This window comes from Hyaena hyaena, unplaced genomic scaffold (genome assembly GCF_003009895.1).
Source record: "Hyaena hyaena isolate Hyena2069 unplaced genomic scaffold, ASM300989v1 scaffold_577, whole genome shotgun sequence".
Lineage (NCBI taxonomy): Eukaryota > Metazoa > Chordata > Mammalia > Carnivora > Hyaenidae > Hyaena > Hyaena hyaena.
Genome location: NW_024081204.1, coordinates 896,024 through 913,436, shown reverse-complemented (window position 1 = coordinate 913,436; position 17,413 = coordinate 896,024). Strand labels below are relative to the sequence as shown.

The 17,413-nt window shown below is 40.0% G+C and overlaps 1 protein-coding gene across 1 annotated transcript in view; it reads right to left on the bottom strand.

Annotated features, from left to right (window-relative positions):
- Nucleotides 1–17,413, bottom strand: part of DROSHA (drosha ribonuclease III) — a 126,502-nt gene that overhangs the window by 84,074 nt on the left and 25,015 nt on the right. Inside the window, exons 11-14 of the mRNA XM_039256408.1 lie at nt 11,996–12,082; nt 9,469–9,555; nt 2,454–2,525; nt 813–894 (exon numbers count right to left, since the gene is read on the bottom strand). Of these exons, the coding sequence (XP_039112339.1) occupies nt 813–894; nt 2,454–2,525; nt 9,469–9,555; nt 11,996–12,082 (328 nt within the window). The remainder of the gene's footprint in view (nt 1–812; nt 895–2,453; nt 2,526–9,468; nt 9,556–11,995; nt 12,083–17,413) is intronic.

The following is a 17,413-nucleotide window of genomic DNA, read 5'->3' as shown; positions in this document are numbered from 1 at the left end:
CCCAACTATTTTTCCTCTTCTCTTCCCCCATGGTCCTCCGTTAAGTTCCTCCTAATCCACCTATACGTGCAAACATATCCGTCCTTCTCTGCCTGACTTACTTCACTCAGCAGAACACCCTTGAGTTCCATCTATGTTGCTACACATGGCCAGATTTCATTCTTTCTCATTGCCATGTAGTATTCCATTGTATAGATGAGCCATATCTTCTTGATCCATTCGTCCGTTGATCGACACTTAGGCTCTTTCCATGATTTGGCTATTGTTGAGAGTGCTGCTATAAATATTGGGGTACATGTGCCTCTATGCATCAGCACTCCTGTATCCCTTGGGTAAATTCCTAGCAGTGATATTGGCTGGGTCATAGGGGAATGAAAAGAACTATACTTTAAACTAATGTACCTCAAAGTGTATGTGTGTGTTTTGAAGGCTAACCAAAGTTCTGTTTTAATAAACTGTCACCTTGGAAGAAATTTATTATAGTAAAGTTCAATAAATTTAAAATATTAACTAATGAGATTTTCCCTAATGTACATAAATCAAGGTAGTTACTCATAGTAACTGATATCATCTTCTGAGGTATCAGTCAGGTAATGGATAATGGTAATTTTAGGTAATGAATGCTGTCAAACTGTATTAAAATAAGAACTTATTCACGTCAAATGATAACAACTGTTGTTATGAATAATATACTTTTCCTTGGGTATTTCAAAAATAAGGGGAATATCAACTGTTACCCACTTTCATTAGTTTTTACACGTTACAATGTTCTTCTACAAGCACTATACCTTTCTTTATATCCTATTATTTACCTTTAAGATTCCAGTCGTACAATTCCAAAATATCTCTGAACAGAAATAACGAGAAAAGCTCAAGTCCTTTCACACAAAAATTCTGAAAAATAAACCAAAGTCAAATTACTATATTATTGCAAATACATATCAACAAGATTCAACTTGACCTAGCCAAGTGTCTTAAAAAATGTGTATTAAAACTATACTAAAATCATGTGATTTCCTAAAAGTTTGGCCACTGTCCTACAAGAGCTCACTGGCTTGAGATATAAATGAAGTAGGCAATCATGCCATTAAGATTCCTACAAAAATGTAAACTCAGCCCTTCCAAACATACAAATAAATTGATGTGAAATTTAAAAATTAAAATCTCCTTATGTTATATTTTCTAACCCAATTATAAGTCTCAGAATTAGAATCTCCTGGGGACTTTTTGTTAATTCGCACACATACTGACAGCCTCTAATAGGTTAGTCCCCTGACCTTTTCTCTGCTCACCCTTATCCTTCAAACACCCAGAATCACGACTACACAGTTACCACAAAAAGAGGTCTTTTGTGCCCAAAAAAGGTCAAATTCTTAATGGAGGCAAATAAAGGGCTAAGAAAAAGTACAAAACTTAGTACCAAAATTTCTCCCATAAATAAGCTTAACAGACGATATATTTACAAGTGAGACTTGTCTCCTAATTCTTCCTACTTGTTTTGCTCAGGGTTCACAAATCACCCTGTGTGAGATCACACCAGAAATCATCAACCTTTACAACAGGAAATGAAGGCTTATGACCTTAAAAATACAAAGGAAGCAAAAAACCCTTGTTAAACTGGAGAATGAAGGGCCGGCCCTTTCTCTTTAGTTTTTATTGAAAGACATGTAGAATTCCCAGGACTCCCTCAGAAGGAAAACAGGTACAAGCTAAGCATGTGTGCCATGCTCATCAATCCCCCTCAGTGCTCCGCTGCCCGTGACAGAGCGGCACTGTTAAACAACGTTTGCAAGAAGAGCCACAGGCTCAGGAAATCGACCCCAACTCAACAAATGTTAAGTGCACAAGCTTGTTTGCTGTCTAGTTGTTATTTCTCAGTGTGATTTGTTGACACCACTAAATTCAAGATCAGGCAATGAATCATTCTGAGATTCACATTAATCTTGCTTTGGAATTTTAAACCTCTTGCATATATTTAGATAAATCAGCTGCTGAGCATCTGCAGTGAAAAACAATTAGAAAAAATATGTAAATATATGGGAAGAAAAATGAATCAAGCACTGATCTTGTCACTGGAGATAATGAATAAGATTATTCCAACAGCTATCAGATTTGGTTTCACTGTTCTAATTTCCTCTCTGATAACGACCAGTAACCAAAATCTGTCCCCTATCCAAAACAAACTGGAAACAGATGGAAAGTTACAATCAGTAGATGCAACAGGAGGAGAAAGAAGTTCCAAAATATGTCAACAGAAGTTGAAAAATGATCCAAATTTTAACTGTGCTCCTAAGAGCTGCATCTCACTGCCCTTTCAACAGTGAACACCACACTTTAAGGGGATTCCTATGGCAAACAGCCAGAGCGGACCAAGTTTAATGCTTTAAACATTTAAGTGTGAGATAAACAACAGAACAAACTACATGAAGCTATTAAATAATCTTTTCTCTTACCTCAGGCATCATCTCCTCAATGAAATGGATTGTGTAGTCTATGTTGAATCTAATTACTTTACACAGTGGAATCTGCAAAAGAAAAATGATAGGTTCAATTCTTCCTATGGGTTCATAGTACACACATATTTGCTATCTGACCCAGAAGAGCATGAACCAAATGAGAAAGTTTCACCTTAATCTAAGCTGCTAACGGTACCATACACGGAGCTTTGACCACAACTGCTGGGTTGGCAAGAACCCAGCTAGCCTGGCCTCTATAGGAAGCCCGCATAATGCTGGTGCTTAATTAACTATTATGTTATTGTATTAGCAGCAACATAAATATGATAAAAACCCATTTAAACCAAGTATGTTGCCTCTAAAGTATCAATAAAACCACACTTAAATATTTTTTACTCAGGTTTTTAAAATCTTTCAGAATCTTTACCTCTTCAGGTACATTGGGGGCAGCAGGATGACAACCCACTGGTTACAGATTCCTGTCACTAAAGTGCACATAACTCACTTTGCCCATGAGGCTCTGGAGCAAAAGCAACCATGGTAATAAAAATAATAACAGCTAATGGTTATTGAGCCAGGCACTGCTGCACTGCTTTGCATACACCTATGAGATAGGCACACCTCCTACCTTGCCATACAGTGGAGGAAACTAAGGCTGGGTCATCAGGCACCTTGTCTAAGGCAAATGGTAGCTGGTAAATAAGAAAATCTTGCTTTAGACCGCAGCTCTAAGCCACCAGAGTATACACTTTTCATTATGTGTTCTAATACTCAAGGGTGGTGTGAAAAAGAAAGAAGGCTCAGGTGAAATAAATCCACATCTGCCTTGTTTGGTTATCGGACACTAGCCTAGTGCCTACATATTATAAGTTTTCCATAAGTATATTTTTCAATGAAGGAAGGAATGAGAGGGAAAGTGTGAGGTCACTGGAGAGTGTTATCTGATTAGCTGGAAAAAATAATGGACTCAGAAGCCTAGAGATGTGTAAAGTAGGCTTTTCTGGCCATTCAATCTGTCCATAGATGATTTTATATAGATGCAATCTTTTTAGAATCCATAGCAACCAGAACAAACTTTAATTCTACCAGCAAAAGGAATAGTAAGAAAAACAAAAATAGTCTTATAATGCCATCTACTGGAAATGTTTTTCTCAGAAAAGAAGTTTAGTTCTTTGGTGCTTTTTCTTTCTTTCTTCCTTTTTATTTTTTTAAGGATAGTGGCTAAGAAATCCAACTAAAGTGATATACTAAGGCCACTATTATTTTTAAGCTCTTTATTCTTGTAACATATGGAAATATTTGAGTTACAAATGTGTGTTTTACACTTTTTAAATATTTATTTATTTTTGAAAGAGAGAGAAAGAGAGAGACAGAATGCGAGTGGAACAGGGGCAGAGAGGGGGAGACACAGAATCCAAAGCAGGCTCCAGGCTCTGAGTTGTCAGCACAGAGCCCAACACTGGGCTCGAACTCACGAACCACGAGCTGAATTCAGATGCTTAACCAAATGAGCCACCCAGATGCACCTACTCATATTTTTAAATATCAGTTCTTTGCTAACAACTATGCTAGGGTCCTAGTTACTCTAAAATAAGCCACAGTCTTTTTATTTATTTTTTAATTTTTTTTAACGTTTTATTTATTTCTGAGAAAGAGAGAAAGAGCATGAACAGGGGAGGGTCAGAGAGACAGGGAGTCACAGAATCTGAAGCAGGCTCCAGGCTCCGAGCTAGCTGTAAAGAGGAAAAAAGGCACATAAACAAGTATAAATAGAATATAATGTATACACTGTAAATGTTTAAGTGCAACTGAAAACAAACAAGCAAACAAAAAAGTATAAAGTATAAAAGAACCAAAGAGGAGGTAACACCTGAGCTGAGTCTTCAAAGATGGAGAGAAATTTTCCAGGTCATCTAGAAAAATTAAGTTAGGAAAGAATAGGTGTTTACGTTCTAGTAAGAGAAAAGGAAGCTGGAAGAAGACCAAGTCTTTAAGTCGTTCAGGAGTGAAATACATAGAGAGAAGCAAGGGAAGATTCTAGACAGAAAAGTATAAACTATGTGTTACAGACCTTGTAAGCCATGTTACTGAATCAGGGCTTATCCTATGTCAACGAGAAGCTACCCAAGTACTGTAAGTGGGAAAGTATCATAGTTTACATTGTAGATGGGCTGCTGTGTAAACAGTGTGGCAATGGTTTACAGTAGAGCAAGGCCAGAGACTGAAGACCAGACTGGGGTCTGATGAAAAAAAAAGTCCAGGAGCCAAATAAAGAGACAATTTTAAACAAGGGAGATGAAGGGCGCCTGGGTGGCTCAGTAGGTTAAGCATCCAACTGCAGCTCAGGTCATGATCTTGCGGTTTGTGGGCTCGAGCCCCGTGTTGGGCTCTGTGCTGACAGCTCAGAGCCTGGAGCCTGTCTTCGGATTCTGTCTCTCTCTGACCCTCCCCTGCTCACGCTGTCTCTCTCTCTCTATCAAATAAATAAAACATTAAAAAAATAAAATAAAAAAATAACAAGGGAGATGTTAGTGAAATATACAATGACCGTTCTGATGTGGAAGTAAAGAGGAAAGAGAATAATTTCTAGATTTCTGACCTAATAACCAGATAAGTCAAAATGGCATTAATACAAAGAAATTCTTAGGGTGTCCTCTGCTGAATACCTCAAATTCAATATGTGAGGAAGATACCAGTTCAGTTTTGCATAGGTTGAGGGTGAGGTACTTGAGGGGATATCAAGGTGGGTATGTCCAAAAGGCAATCTGAAATGTGAGCATGGAGCATATGTCAGAGCTAGCAGTAGTAATTTGATCAGAAGATGTAAGGAGGAAAAACTGTGGGTGAGACTGCATTACTCAGGAGAGAGCATGCAGAAGAGAAATGGACCAGAGCCCTTGGGAACAGCCAAGAGGCAGACAGAGAAAGAAGGAAAGTGTAAACTTTATTCCTTCTACCATGCACAAAAGCAACTCTGCTGAGTGATTTATGGAAGGATGGTCCTTTCCCATACTATTTCAACTACAATCCCTTCTTGGGATTCCTTCTTTGAGTTCTTCTCTTCTACATACTTTATTTTCTTTCTTTCTCTTTTTTTTATGAGAGAGAGCGAGCGAGAAAGAGCAAATGAGTAAGCTGGGGAAAGGGGCGGGTTGGGGAGAGGGCGAGAATCCGAATCAGGCTCCACACTCAGAGCAGAGCCAGACACAGGACTCAATCTCACGAGCCATGAGATCATGACCTGAGCCAAAATTAAGTCAAACATTTAACCAACTGAACCATCCAGGTGTCCCTATACTTTATTTTCTTTTGGGCTCTCACTCATACCACTAGAGCCCTTGTGAGATATACAAATCCAGAAAGGTAAAGTCTCCTTTTCTATTCAAACCCTCATCTCTCTCTAAGACTCAAAGAGAAATTGTCATTTTTCTACATACGGCAAGCTCAATTTATTGCAAGGTCAATGGCCAAATAATATAAATGCCTACCATTTCTTACAACATGTCTGAATACTGACACCAACTCTTATTTCATCCTACCAAAAAGAAAGAAAACCCTCCCTAAACTTCTACATTCTAACTGTACCACTTCCAGGTGCTGGATGGCTAAATCCTGGGCAGTAAGGCTATTACTGGAAATGGAAAGCCAACTAAAAGAAGGGGTTTTCTTGTGTTTTTGAGGACAGGATAAGATATGATGCATCTAATAAATAGATCTTTAATTATGTTGTCAAAATCTTTAACAATAACAGGTATTGTAAGTAATAGCAAATGTATTACATAAAAGGATAAAATTCTCCCAAATGCTCTATACTTAACCAACAATGCTTTCAATCCACTTCAATTCAAGAAGATCTTAAGAAAACTTGTCAGAACCAGATTGGTTGAGATTCTAACGTTACCATCATTCGCATGCCCTTCTTGCTGATATGCTCTTTCTAGCAAGAAAATGAATCAGATCAGTAAAGTGATTTAATAATTCTTTTTCTGGGAGGCTATTTCAAATTCAAGAGGCCTTTGATGGATCTAATCCCTATGAACTGTACAACATTCAGCTTAAAACTCGATTTATTTTATCAACATCTCTAACATAAATGATGAGGCTTATCTTCTCATTACAGAGTTAAGTTCTCAAATTCTGAGAACTTGAGTATTTATATAAAATATACGCTAAAGCCAGGAATTTTTCAGACCTATCTTTTATTGTGTAACAACAGTAACAACTGCAATTAATTAAGCATTAGCAGCCTCTCAGTGCCAAACCCTGTGCTGACAGGCTTTTTAAAAAGCGCAAAGAATCACTCATCCAAGGTCACATAAATATTAAGAATTGGTTTAAAAAAAAATGGAATTAGAAGAAAGACACTAACCCAGGTCTGTCTGACATCCTATCCAAAATAAGAAATGCCAACTTGTATTCTGTGCCCGAAACCATGACAAACACTTTTCATGTGTCCTTTCATTTATTTTTCCCAAAAGCCAGTAAGATTGCAACAACTAATACTTCTTACAGATGAGAAAATCAAGGATTACAAAGATTGAAGTGATAAATCATACAGCTAGTAAGTTCACTAATATTAAATCCCTGGTTTCTCTGGAGCCACGGTGCTTTCCTCCTTTGATTAAGGTGATCCTAAAAGTTAGAATGAGATTTATATTGCTTCTTTTTTTTTAAGTTTATTTATTTTGAGAGACAGAGAGAAGGCAAACAAGGGGGAGGGGTAGAGACAGGGAGAATCCCAAGCAGGCTCTGAGCGGTCAGTGCAAAGCCCTACACAGGACTCAAAATCACAAAACCATGAGGTCACGATTTGAGCTGAAATCAAGAGTCAAATGCTTAACCAACTGAGCCACCCAGATGCCCCAGAGAGAAAGACTCTTAAGTGGAGCCTGACAGGGGGTTTGATCCCATGACCCTGGGATCATGACCTGAAGTGAAATAGTTAGACATTCACTGACTGAACCACCCAGGCATCCCGAGATCTATATTACTTCTTCTAAGAAAATAAGAGATAAGATAGATAATTTTAAATATTTTCATAGTAACTAAATTATTTACATTTACAAGCCCAACGAGGAGAGAAAAGACAAGCATTATGTGGGGGGAGCTGGACTATAGGACTCCCAATGGCTTTTCCCACTCTGAGACTATGAGGTTTGGTGTAACTAAGGGTTGGAGTTCCTAACTGAGACATTAAAAAAAAAGGCAAAGAAACCATCAAAACTCAAAAACCTCTTAGTGCCTTTTCATAAAGACTATTAAAGAATGGTTTGATGTAAAATTCTGTAACTATGTGTGGTAATGGGTGTCACTAAACTTACTGTGGTTATCATTTCACTATATGTATAGATGATGAATCATTATACTATGCACCTGGAATTAATATAAAGGTATATGTCAATTATATCTCAGAAAAAGAATGGTCCAACATTACATCTTATCTATATTATGGTCCATATTGGAGGTAGATATTTTATGATTATCACATGATTTTATTTTTACATTTAGAATGTAACCATCTTCTAAAGAAAATCCTCTAGGATAAAATATATGGTAGAATAAGAAAAATTCCATTAAGAAAACAATCTGCTTTGGGGCACCTGGGTGGCTCAGTCGGTTGAATGTCCAACTTCGGCTCAGGTCATGTTCTCACAGCTCGGGAGTTCAAGCCCCACATCGGGTTCTGTAATGACAGCTGAGAGCCTAGAGCCTGCTTCAGATTCTGTCTCTGTCTCTGCCCCTCCCCTGCTTGCGTACTCACTCTCTCTCTCTCTCTCAAATACAAATAAACATTAAAAAAATAAAAGAAATAAAGAAAACAATCAGCTTTAAATTAGTATCACTACTGGGGCACCTTGGTGGCTCAGTCGGTTAAGCGTCCGACTTCAGTTCAGGTCATGATCTAGCATTCATGAGTTCAAGCCCTTTGTCAGGCCCTGTACTGACAGCTCAAAGCCTGGAGTCTGCTTCTGCTTCTGTGTGTGTGTGTGTGTCTCTCTCTCTGTCTCTCCCCTGCTTGTGCTCACTCTCTCTCAAAAGTAAACATTAAAAAACAAATAAAAAATAAATTAGTATTAGTATTATAGAACCATGTCTACTTATAATGAAAAAACAATGACAGAAAGGCAAAAAATTTTATTCTTTACTCTCCAATGGAACAGAATTTCACATTTTGAGCAAACAGCACTTGAATAACTTTTTAAACTGTAGATGTAATTTCTTATAACCAATTCAGAAAGGATTTAAAGAACATTATATTTTGATGTAGACACATCGCAGCTATAATTTAGTAAGTTCTATAACAGCACCTAGACTGGGTAAAGTACACTGCTATATATTGCCTTTCTGAGCTGCCAGCAAATTGTACTCTACGTCCAACCAGAATACGGAATAAAGTAAGACAATTCCCAAGACTGTTAGCTTTGAGAAAGATTTTGACTCACAGATACAGACCTTCCATTTGAACCAATTATCAACAAAGTAGCTTTAATACCTGTATAAAAATATCACAGATGTGTATGTCAGACCGAATCTCTTAAAGAAGACACAGTCCTGGGATTTGAAAACAGAAAACTGTAGGATATTAATTCAGGCTCCAGATGTCCTGAACACAGAGCTATTTCTTTTTCTCTTGCTCCGAGACTAAATAATACCTGCTCCTTAAAACTTTCCAACCTTCTTTTGAAGGACACCCAACTCTAAATAGCTTTCACACATTAATCCACAGTTTATCCTTCTTTTTCAATCTTTCACACTCTCAGAATCTTACTCTGACACATGTTTACTTACACCACTTAATGTGGACCAAACCTGTGACTCATTAGTACAGATATCACACCCCCACCTGACACACGCTGCTGTAGACTTCCTGCAGCTCATGCAGAGGGACACAAAGTAAATGTTACTTAGAAGCCAGAAGAAAAGAAATTTAATTTGACTTTTAGAAAGAAAGAATGAAAGGAAAGAAGATGCTACAGGAAAGGAGAAAGCCAGCCAATTCACACATACTTACATTGGTCAGGGGGGCATGTGCAAACATAGAAAATCCTTCAAAGATATACTCATGATCATCATATTCTATAACAGTTGGCCTGTCAGTCTGAAAGCAAACAGAAACACAAAGCATGAATTAAATAACATAATTTGCATGTACAGAAGTCCCTAAGAATACAAAGCTATCAACAATGGACTCCATGGACTCCATTAACATTTTCCTAAACTCCAGGGAGAACTTTATATAAAAATTTAATTTTAGGTGGAATTCTCTTGGTTGGTGAAATTCTCTGACTTCAATAATATTTACATACTGAGACCATCAAAATGTTTATTATGGGTGTCATAAAGGGAAGAAAAAAGCTACATGGCTTCATTTTCTAGGAACTTGTTTTATTTAATCCCACAATATTACCAGATCTATTCATAGTGAACTATATTTCTGACCTAACAAGAGTCCTAACAAGAACAAGATAATAACACAGTCAACTCAAAGCTCAAAGTGGAAAAAACTCAGGATCATGATAGTCAAGACCAGCAACCGCCTGAGAGGCTCTGAATGATGTTAGGGTGCCAGAGGCTCAACCCCTCATAGCTCCATTCCCAGGCCCTCCAAAGAGAAGCCACCCCACCACCCACAGTAACAAATCAATTCCTACACAATGTCAAAAATCTTAATTATCTGAAAATTGAATCTGTGATTAAAACATACAATTATTAATCTAAGTGTATGAGATGCTCTTCCTTATGCTATTCGTATAACCCACCATTTTTTAAAATGTTTGATTATTTTTTGAGAGAGAGAAATAGAGTTTGAGCAGGGGAGGGGCAGAGAGAGGGAGACACAGAAACCTAAGCAGGCTCTCGGTTCTGAGCTGTCAGCACAAAGCCCAATGCGAGGCTTGAACCCATAAACTGTGAGATCATGACCTGAGCCGAAGTCAGACGCTTAACCTACTGAGCCACGCAGGTGCCCCATAACCCACCATTTTTAATCCTAGATGCTAAAAATGGAACTAATTATCAAGACTGGTAGCTTAAAAGATGTGGTTTTTAACACAGGTATTGAACATTATTCTTTTAAACATTATATATACATGAAGAAAAGAAGAGGGTGCTAAAAAATATCCACATGTACATTAATTGTTTTGTACATAAGTAACATAATATTACTGTTACTTTCTATTCAGATATCTTAAATAAAGCTGGTCAAAATTATGTATAATGGAAAGAACTTCTGAGAAGATAATAAAGTATGGCCACTTTGGAAAGCAGTTTGGAGTTCCTTAAACATAGTTACTGCATGATCCAGCAACTCTAGTCCTAGGTTTATTCCCAAGAGAAATGAAAACATATACCCACATAGAAACTTCTACAAATTTACAGCAGGATTATTCATAAGAGCCCCCAAAGTGGAGACTATCCAAATGTTCATCAACTCATAAATGAATAAATGTAGTATATCCATTTAAGGGAATATTATTTGGCCATAAAAAGGAATGAAGTTTAACGTTACAACATGGGTGAATCTTAAAAACATTATGCCGAGTGAAAGTAGCTAAATCACATTTGCTATGATCCATTCATAGGAGATATCTAGAACAGGCTAGTGATAGACACAGAAAGTATCCTAACAGTTATTGAAAGCTAAGGGATACAAAAGAACTGACTACTAATAAGCCCAGGGTTTCTTTTCAGGATGATGAAAATGTTCTGAAATTAGACTCTGGTTATGGTCTCACAATTCTGTGAGAGGAGTTATATCATGAAATATACACTTTAAATGGGTGAATTTATGGTATATGAATTATCTTGATAACATGGTTAAAATATATAATTACTATAATCTAATTTTGAAATTGAAATCTCTGGAGAGAAGTAAGCAGAATTAATAAACTATTCCCTCTGAAAGACAACATAGCTTAGTGCAATAGCAGACCGTCAGGCACACTGCAATCAAACTGTCGTATACCCCTTCTCCACACTAGCTACCTGAATAATCCCTGAGCAAGTTACTTAACCTCATCTGTAAAATGTGGACTAACCCCCCATCTGTTTAGTGGGGATAATAATTCTACTTTACTGGTTTGTTGTGAGAAGTAAGTTAACATGTCAAATACTCAGAGTGGTCCCTGGGACCACAGTTAATAAATATTAGGTAATATTATTACTGTCATACATACAATATATCTTCTTGATTTCTAGTTTAATGTCAGGTATTCACGAATTTTTAAGAGATGCAAAAGTGTTCTGTGCATTCTTCCAACTCCATAGCTCCAATGAATAGCTCTAAGAGTCATGGCTTTTATGAATGTGGCTATTATGTGGTACTGATACCATTACGGAAAAAAGGTACAGAAAGTAGTACAGTGAGAGGAAGCAAAATTAAAGTCATTATGATAAAGGCCAAGTTTATCAAAAATAAAACATTTTTTAAAGAAAATTTAAAAACTGAATCAGTACTGAATCTATTCACATTTTATTTGCACATATTCAACCTATTTACGTTTTAAAATGAATGAAATCGGATTTTGTTAGGAACTTACCAAAAAGTTTGTAGGAGGGGAGACTGTGATTCGATAGTGGAAAAGCCTGCCAGCATTGTTGGTCATAGGGCGACAGGGCTTGATGGCCTGAGGGGGTAAAACAAAAGTGAGTTAAAAAGTAAAGTAGTAAAATATTTTTATTCAAAAGTAGACTGTATTTCTAGATTTGCATCTGACAAAAGAGGTTTTACGTGTGTTCTTTCACAGGTTAGTAGGAAGAAGCATATGTTTTCCCATTAACAAGATGAAAAAGGACTGGCCGGTCACCAATATTTAACCTGTTTCCTCATGTGCAATAAAAGGAGTTCAGACAACATAAAGATCTTTCTAGATCTAAACTCCTATGACTACCTTCCTCTTATTTGTAAAATAACATGATAATTGACCTTTGGCTAAACTCCCAAGATGCTAAAAAAAAAAAAATGGGAAAAATAATCTCAAAATAGTAGGTTTTGACAGGGGAAAAAAAGAAGAATAAAAGGATCAAATATGCCAAGTAAAATTAGAAAGTGCTAGAAATGAAGAACACATGAGAAGTAGCAGCACAGGATATGCATGGAGCTCAAGATGGGAAAAGGAAAACATAAACGAATGCTTTTTTTGCTCTCCTTCCTCAGATTACCACCAGGCTGGCAAGGGCTTTATTGGGACTGACTCATAGTCCAAATAATCCCTCCGTCCAGTCTTGCTCACACACTCTTCCTCCCCTAAGCGAAGATCCCTAAGAAACACTGGGCACCCAAACTTAGCATCTGCTTCTGCAGAATCCAGTGTGTGTAGCTCCAGGTATGATCCAAGAAAACCAGACAAGATGGGATTTTGGAGCTGAATCACTTACCGCCCCCTGGCAATGAGGACCCCATCAAGGTGGTAGGTGGAGTCCCTGGCACCAGATGGCAGGCCAACTGAAACTTTCAAACATGGTGAATTGGGAGGGTGTGCAAGCAGAAGCAGATGCAGTGTACCATGTACTTAAGACTATGAGAAAATTCGTGCTATAAGGATAATGGGATAAATGGCTATTGCTAAGCACCACTCATACTCTACCAAGTCCCTCAAACTTCATGTGCATGAGATCACCTGGGTGGCTTGCTAAATCCAAGATTGTTTGCTCCCCACACTAGGGTTTTTGATTCAGCAGATAAGGAAGGCTAAGAGCCTGCACTTCTAACAAGCTCCTAGGTGACACTGACACTTAGAGAACCACTACTCCTCAGAAATGTAACAGGAGATGGGGAGGAAAGATGGACTGTTGGAGGCACACAAAGAAGCTCTTGTCACCTGCAAGGATCAGGCCGAGTGCACCAGGATCAAACCCAGGGTCAGAGTTGGATGGACCCTAAAGACAACTGATGGCCAACCAAGGTACTGACCAAGGGAAGAAATCTGGAAACCTGAGATGAGGACATATAGGTTTTAACTCCCCAGACTCCTCGAAACCTTCTACCTCTTCAGAGGTAGCCCACCCCTGTGGTTTTTTTTTTTTTATTATTATAATCTATTGTTAAATTGGCTGCCATATAACACACAGTGCTCACCCCAACAAGTACCCTCCTCACTGCCCAATACCCACTCCCCCCACCCCCCATCAACCCTGTTTGCTCTCTATATTTAAGACTCTTATAGTTTGCCTCCCTCTCTGTTTGTAACAATTTTTTCCCCTTCCCTTCCCCCATGGTTAAATTTCTAAGTTTCTGAAGATCCACATATGAGTGAAAATATATGGTACCTGTCTTTTTCTGACTGACTTATTTCACTTAGCATAAAACCCTCCAGTTCCATCCACATTCCTGCAAATGGCAGGATTTCATTTTTTCTCACTGTCAAGTAGTATTCCATTGCGTATATAAACAACATCATCTTTATCCATTCATCAGTTGATGGACATTTAGGCTCTCCATCCCTGTCTATTAAGATAAGCACTCACCTGTGTCTGAAGGCAATGGAAGACCCTGCAAGGCAACACTGCCTCCTCATGCCCCAGCACCGAATCAGTCTCCCCTCTTGGCCAAAAGACCTATAATTAGGGTCATTTCACAGCATAATCCAGCCGGGGAGGTGCTGGGAGGAGAGATTATATCCCAAAGGGGCTGCAAGAACTAGTCAGCATGTGTCTGCAGCAAGAGTCTGCACAGGACCAGATGAGAATGGCTGACCAACAGGGCCAGAACATAAAAGTAGTTAGGAAAGAGCTAATTGACTTGGGAGTATTCAGGATTCAAGGACACCAGATGGCAGGAACTCCCTACTAGGGTGTCTCCTAAAAGCATAAAAAAGCAATGGGCCACGATGAGTGAAGTTAAAATGCCAAAATTGCCATGACAGAGAAGGAAGTAATTCAAAGACTCAAGGAAGTGGGCACATTGGAGTGGATATAAAACCTACGACCGAAAAGTACACCAGACTCTCATATTCCGTGGGAAGGCCCAGAGTACATGTCAAAGGCCATTTACCAAGGCCAAAAGGAATGTGCTGGTGAAGGAGCCCCAGCCTCACTAGGAAGATCAGTGGTGGCCTTCTCTGCAGGCCAGGGCTGAATGTAAGAGAGGTGGTCACAGAGCAGAGCTTGCTGACAGCAATGGGGATGACAAGACTCTGAAACAAGGGAGGCAAGAAGATGGGACTAATTGTTAAAAGCCAGGTCTCATAATGGTCATTATAACTAGTAAAATCAAAATGGCAGCCAAACGGATCTGGCTCACAAAGAGTCATGGAAGTAGTTAATAGAACATGGTGTCCTTAGGTAAGATGAATGTGTAGCTGACAAAAATAATACTTAGTTTGTACCAACAGAAGAAATCGAGAAAGGATAACCAAGAAGCTGAAGGTAGGCTGCCCTGATAAACGGCCATGATCCCTTACCCAGTTCCAGGCCTATCAGGACGAATGACAGCCCTGACCTTCCACCAGAGGGTGTAAGGTCATTTACCCACATAAATGTACAGTGGGGAAAGGGTAGCCCACAGTGTTCAGGGAGTGTTAGACACAGCATCTGAATCAACACTGATACCTGGAGGAGACTGGATATATCACCCCAGTACGTATCAGAGTGAGTGATATAAAGCCAGGGTAACAAATGGAATCTTGGTCAAGGTCTGGCTTACAGTAGGTCCGCTGAGTCCACAGATCTGACCAAGGGTGTCTCCCCTTGTCCTGAATGTTTCATTGGAATTGACAAAACTGGCAAATGGCACCACCCAACACTAGGTCCCTGTTCTATGAAGAGAAGGTAAGAGCCATCATAATGGGAAAGGTCAAGCAGAAGCCACCGAAGTTACCGCCAGCCCCAAAACAGGTATCAAAAACAGTATCACTGGGGGGGGGAGGGTATGGTGTAGATTAGTGCCATCCAAAGACTCACGGGTGACAGTCTTTATCATATCTTTGTTTAACAAATGGATCCTGGAGGATGACTACAGACCACCACAAGCTCAACCACGTAATAGCTCTGACTGCACCAGCCGCACCAGGCGCTACAGTGTAGAGCAGATTCATGTGAGCAAAGAGTATAGGAACTAATTTGCTAAATGTTTTTTTTTCCATCCCAATTGGAGTGAGGATAAGAAATGGTTCATATTCTATGTTCATTCACACAGAAAAGACATTTACAGTTTTGCTGCCAGGCTGTATGAACTCTCCCACTCACTGTCACAACAGTCTGAGAACTCTCGACCTTCTGGACATACTGCACAACACTGTAATGTTCCACTGTATCTGTGACATTATGTTTAAAACTAAAAGCCTTACCGAAGCAGGCATGCTCCGGAGGGTGAGATGAACCCTACAAAGACTCCGGGGTCTACTACAGCCACATCATTTTTAAGAGCCAGCGATCTCAGTACCAAGACATCAGTCCAAAGTAAAAGACAAATGATTGCATCTTCCACCTCCTGCAACGAAGAAGAAAGCGTAACACAAGGCAGGCCTCTCTGGGTTCAGGGGGCAGCATAATCCCCATGTAGGGATATTGCTCCAGCCCATTCACAGAGTGGCACCAAAAGCTGCCAGCTTTGAGCGTGGCTTCAGCAGTTCTAAGCTGTAGTGCGAGCAGGGGGGTACAAATCTCAGCAAATCCTACGTTGTTGGCACAAAAGGACACTGAGGGGAGTCTGTGGCCGAACTGGGAGAATCACAATGCTGGTATCTGGTGTTCTGGAGCAAAGCCACGCCATCTATAGTAAAGAATTATATGCCTTTGAAAAACAACCCCCAGGGTGCTACTGGGCCCTGGTGGATACGGAAGGCATGGTCAGGGGACAGAAAGATGGCTGAAGTGCCCATCAGTAGCTGGGTTCTGTCAGTCTCACCCAGGCAGAAGTTTGGAAGGGACTGGCAACATTCCATCCTGAGATGGAGGCTGTGAGTGCAGAATGAGGCTCGCACAGGAGCAGCAGGGACAAACAAGCTGTGCGAGCAGGCGGCCCACCACTGCTGCCCCACGCCCCTCCCTCAGCCGATGACTAAGGATAGAAGGATGACAGCAGAGGGGAAAGCCCAAGCTTGGTCTGCAGATGAGTCCATCAGGGAGGGGGAGCAAGCCAAAGATGGACCACGCTGCAGCCTCATTCAGGGAGGAATCTGAAAGACAGCGATGAGGGAAAGTCTTCCCAGTGAGCAGAGTTTCAGGCAATGTACCTGGTCATCCACTTTGTGTGGAAAAAGAAGTAGCCTGAGGTTAGAATATATATGGAATCATGGCAGAAGCAAGTGGCCATGGCAGCTGGTCAGAGGCCTAGAAGGAAAGATTGGAAGATCAGGGATAAGAAGGTCTTAGGGTAGAGGTGCCTCGTTGGCTGAATCAGTGCAGCATGAGACTCTTGACCTTGGGGTTGTGAGTTCGAGCCTTGTGCTGGGTGTACAGATTACTTAAAAAAAAAAAAGGTCTTGGGGTAGACGTGTGAGTGAACAAGTGGGAGTGAGGGTGACAATCCCCGTATCACATGCAGGTGTACATCAGAGAGCACACACCACAGAAGAGGTACTAAGCCACGTCACTGACAACATGACCCGGCCAGACAGAGTCAGCCATCTTCAGTCGTCAGCTACCCAGAAAGTAGGGTACATGAAGTGGCCACAGTAGCACAGATGGAGGCTTCACATGAGCCCGAAAGCATGGACCTGACTTACCAAGGCTAAGCTGGCTAAGCTGACTGCCAACGCCAAACATCCAACAGGCCATCTACAATGACCAATGATAGGCCCCTCAGATGGCACCATTCCTTGAGGAGACCAACCTACCACTTGGTACACAGTTGACTACATAGACTCCATCCAACTTGAAAGGGTCAGAAGTTTGCTCTCACAGGAATAACTCTGAGCATGGGCTTGCCTCCCCCCCGGTATTCAGCCAGCACTGCCATCCACCCTGATCTTCCTTCGAGGAAGGGCCTGCTGCCCTGCTATGAGGAGAGTAGATAG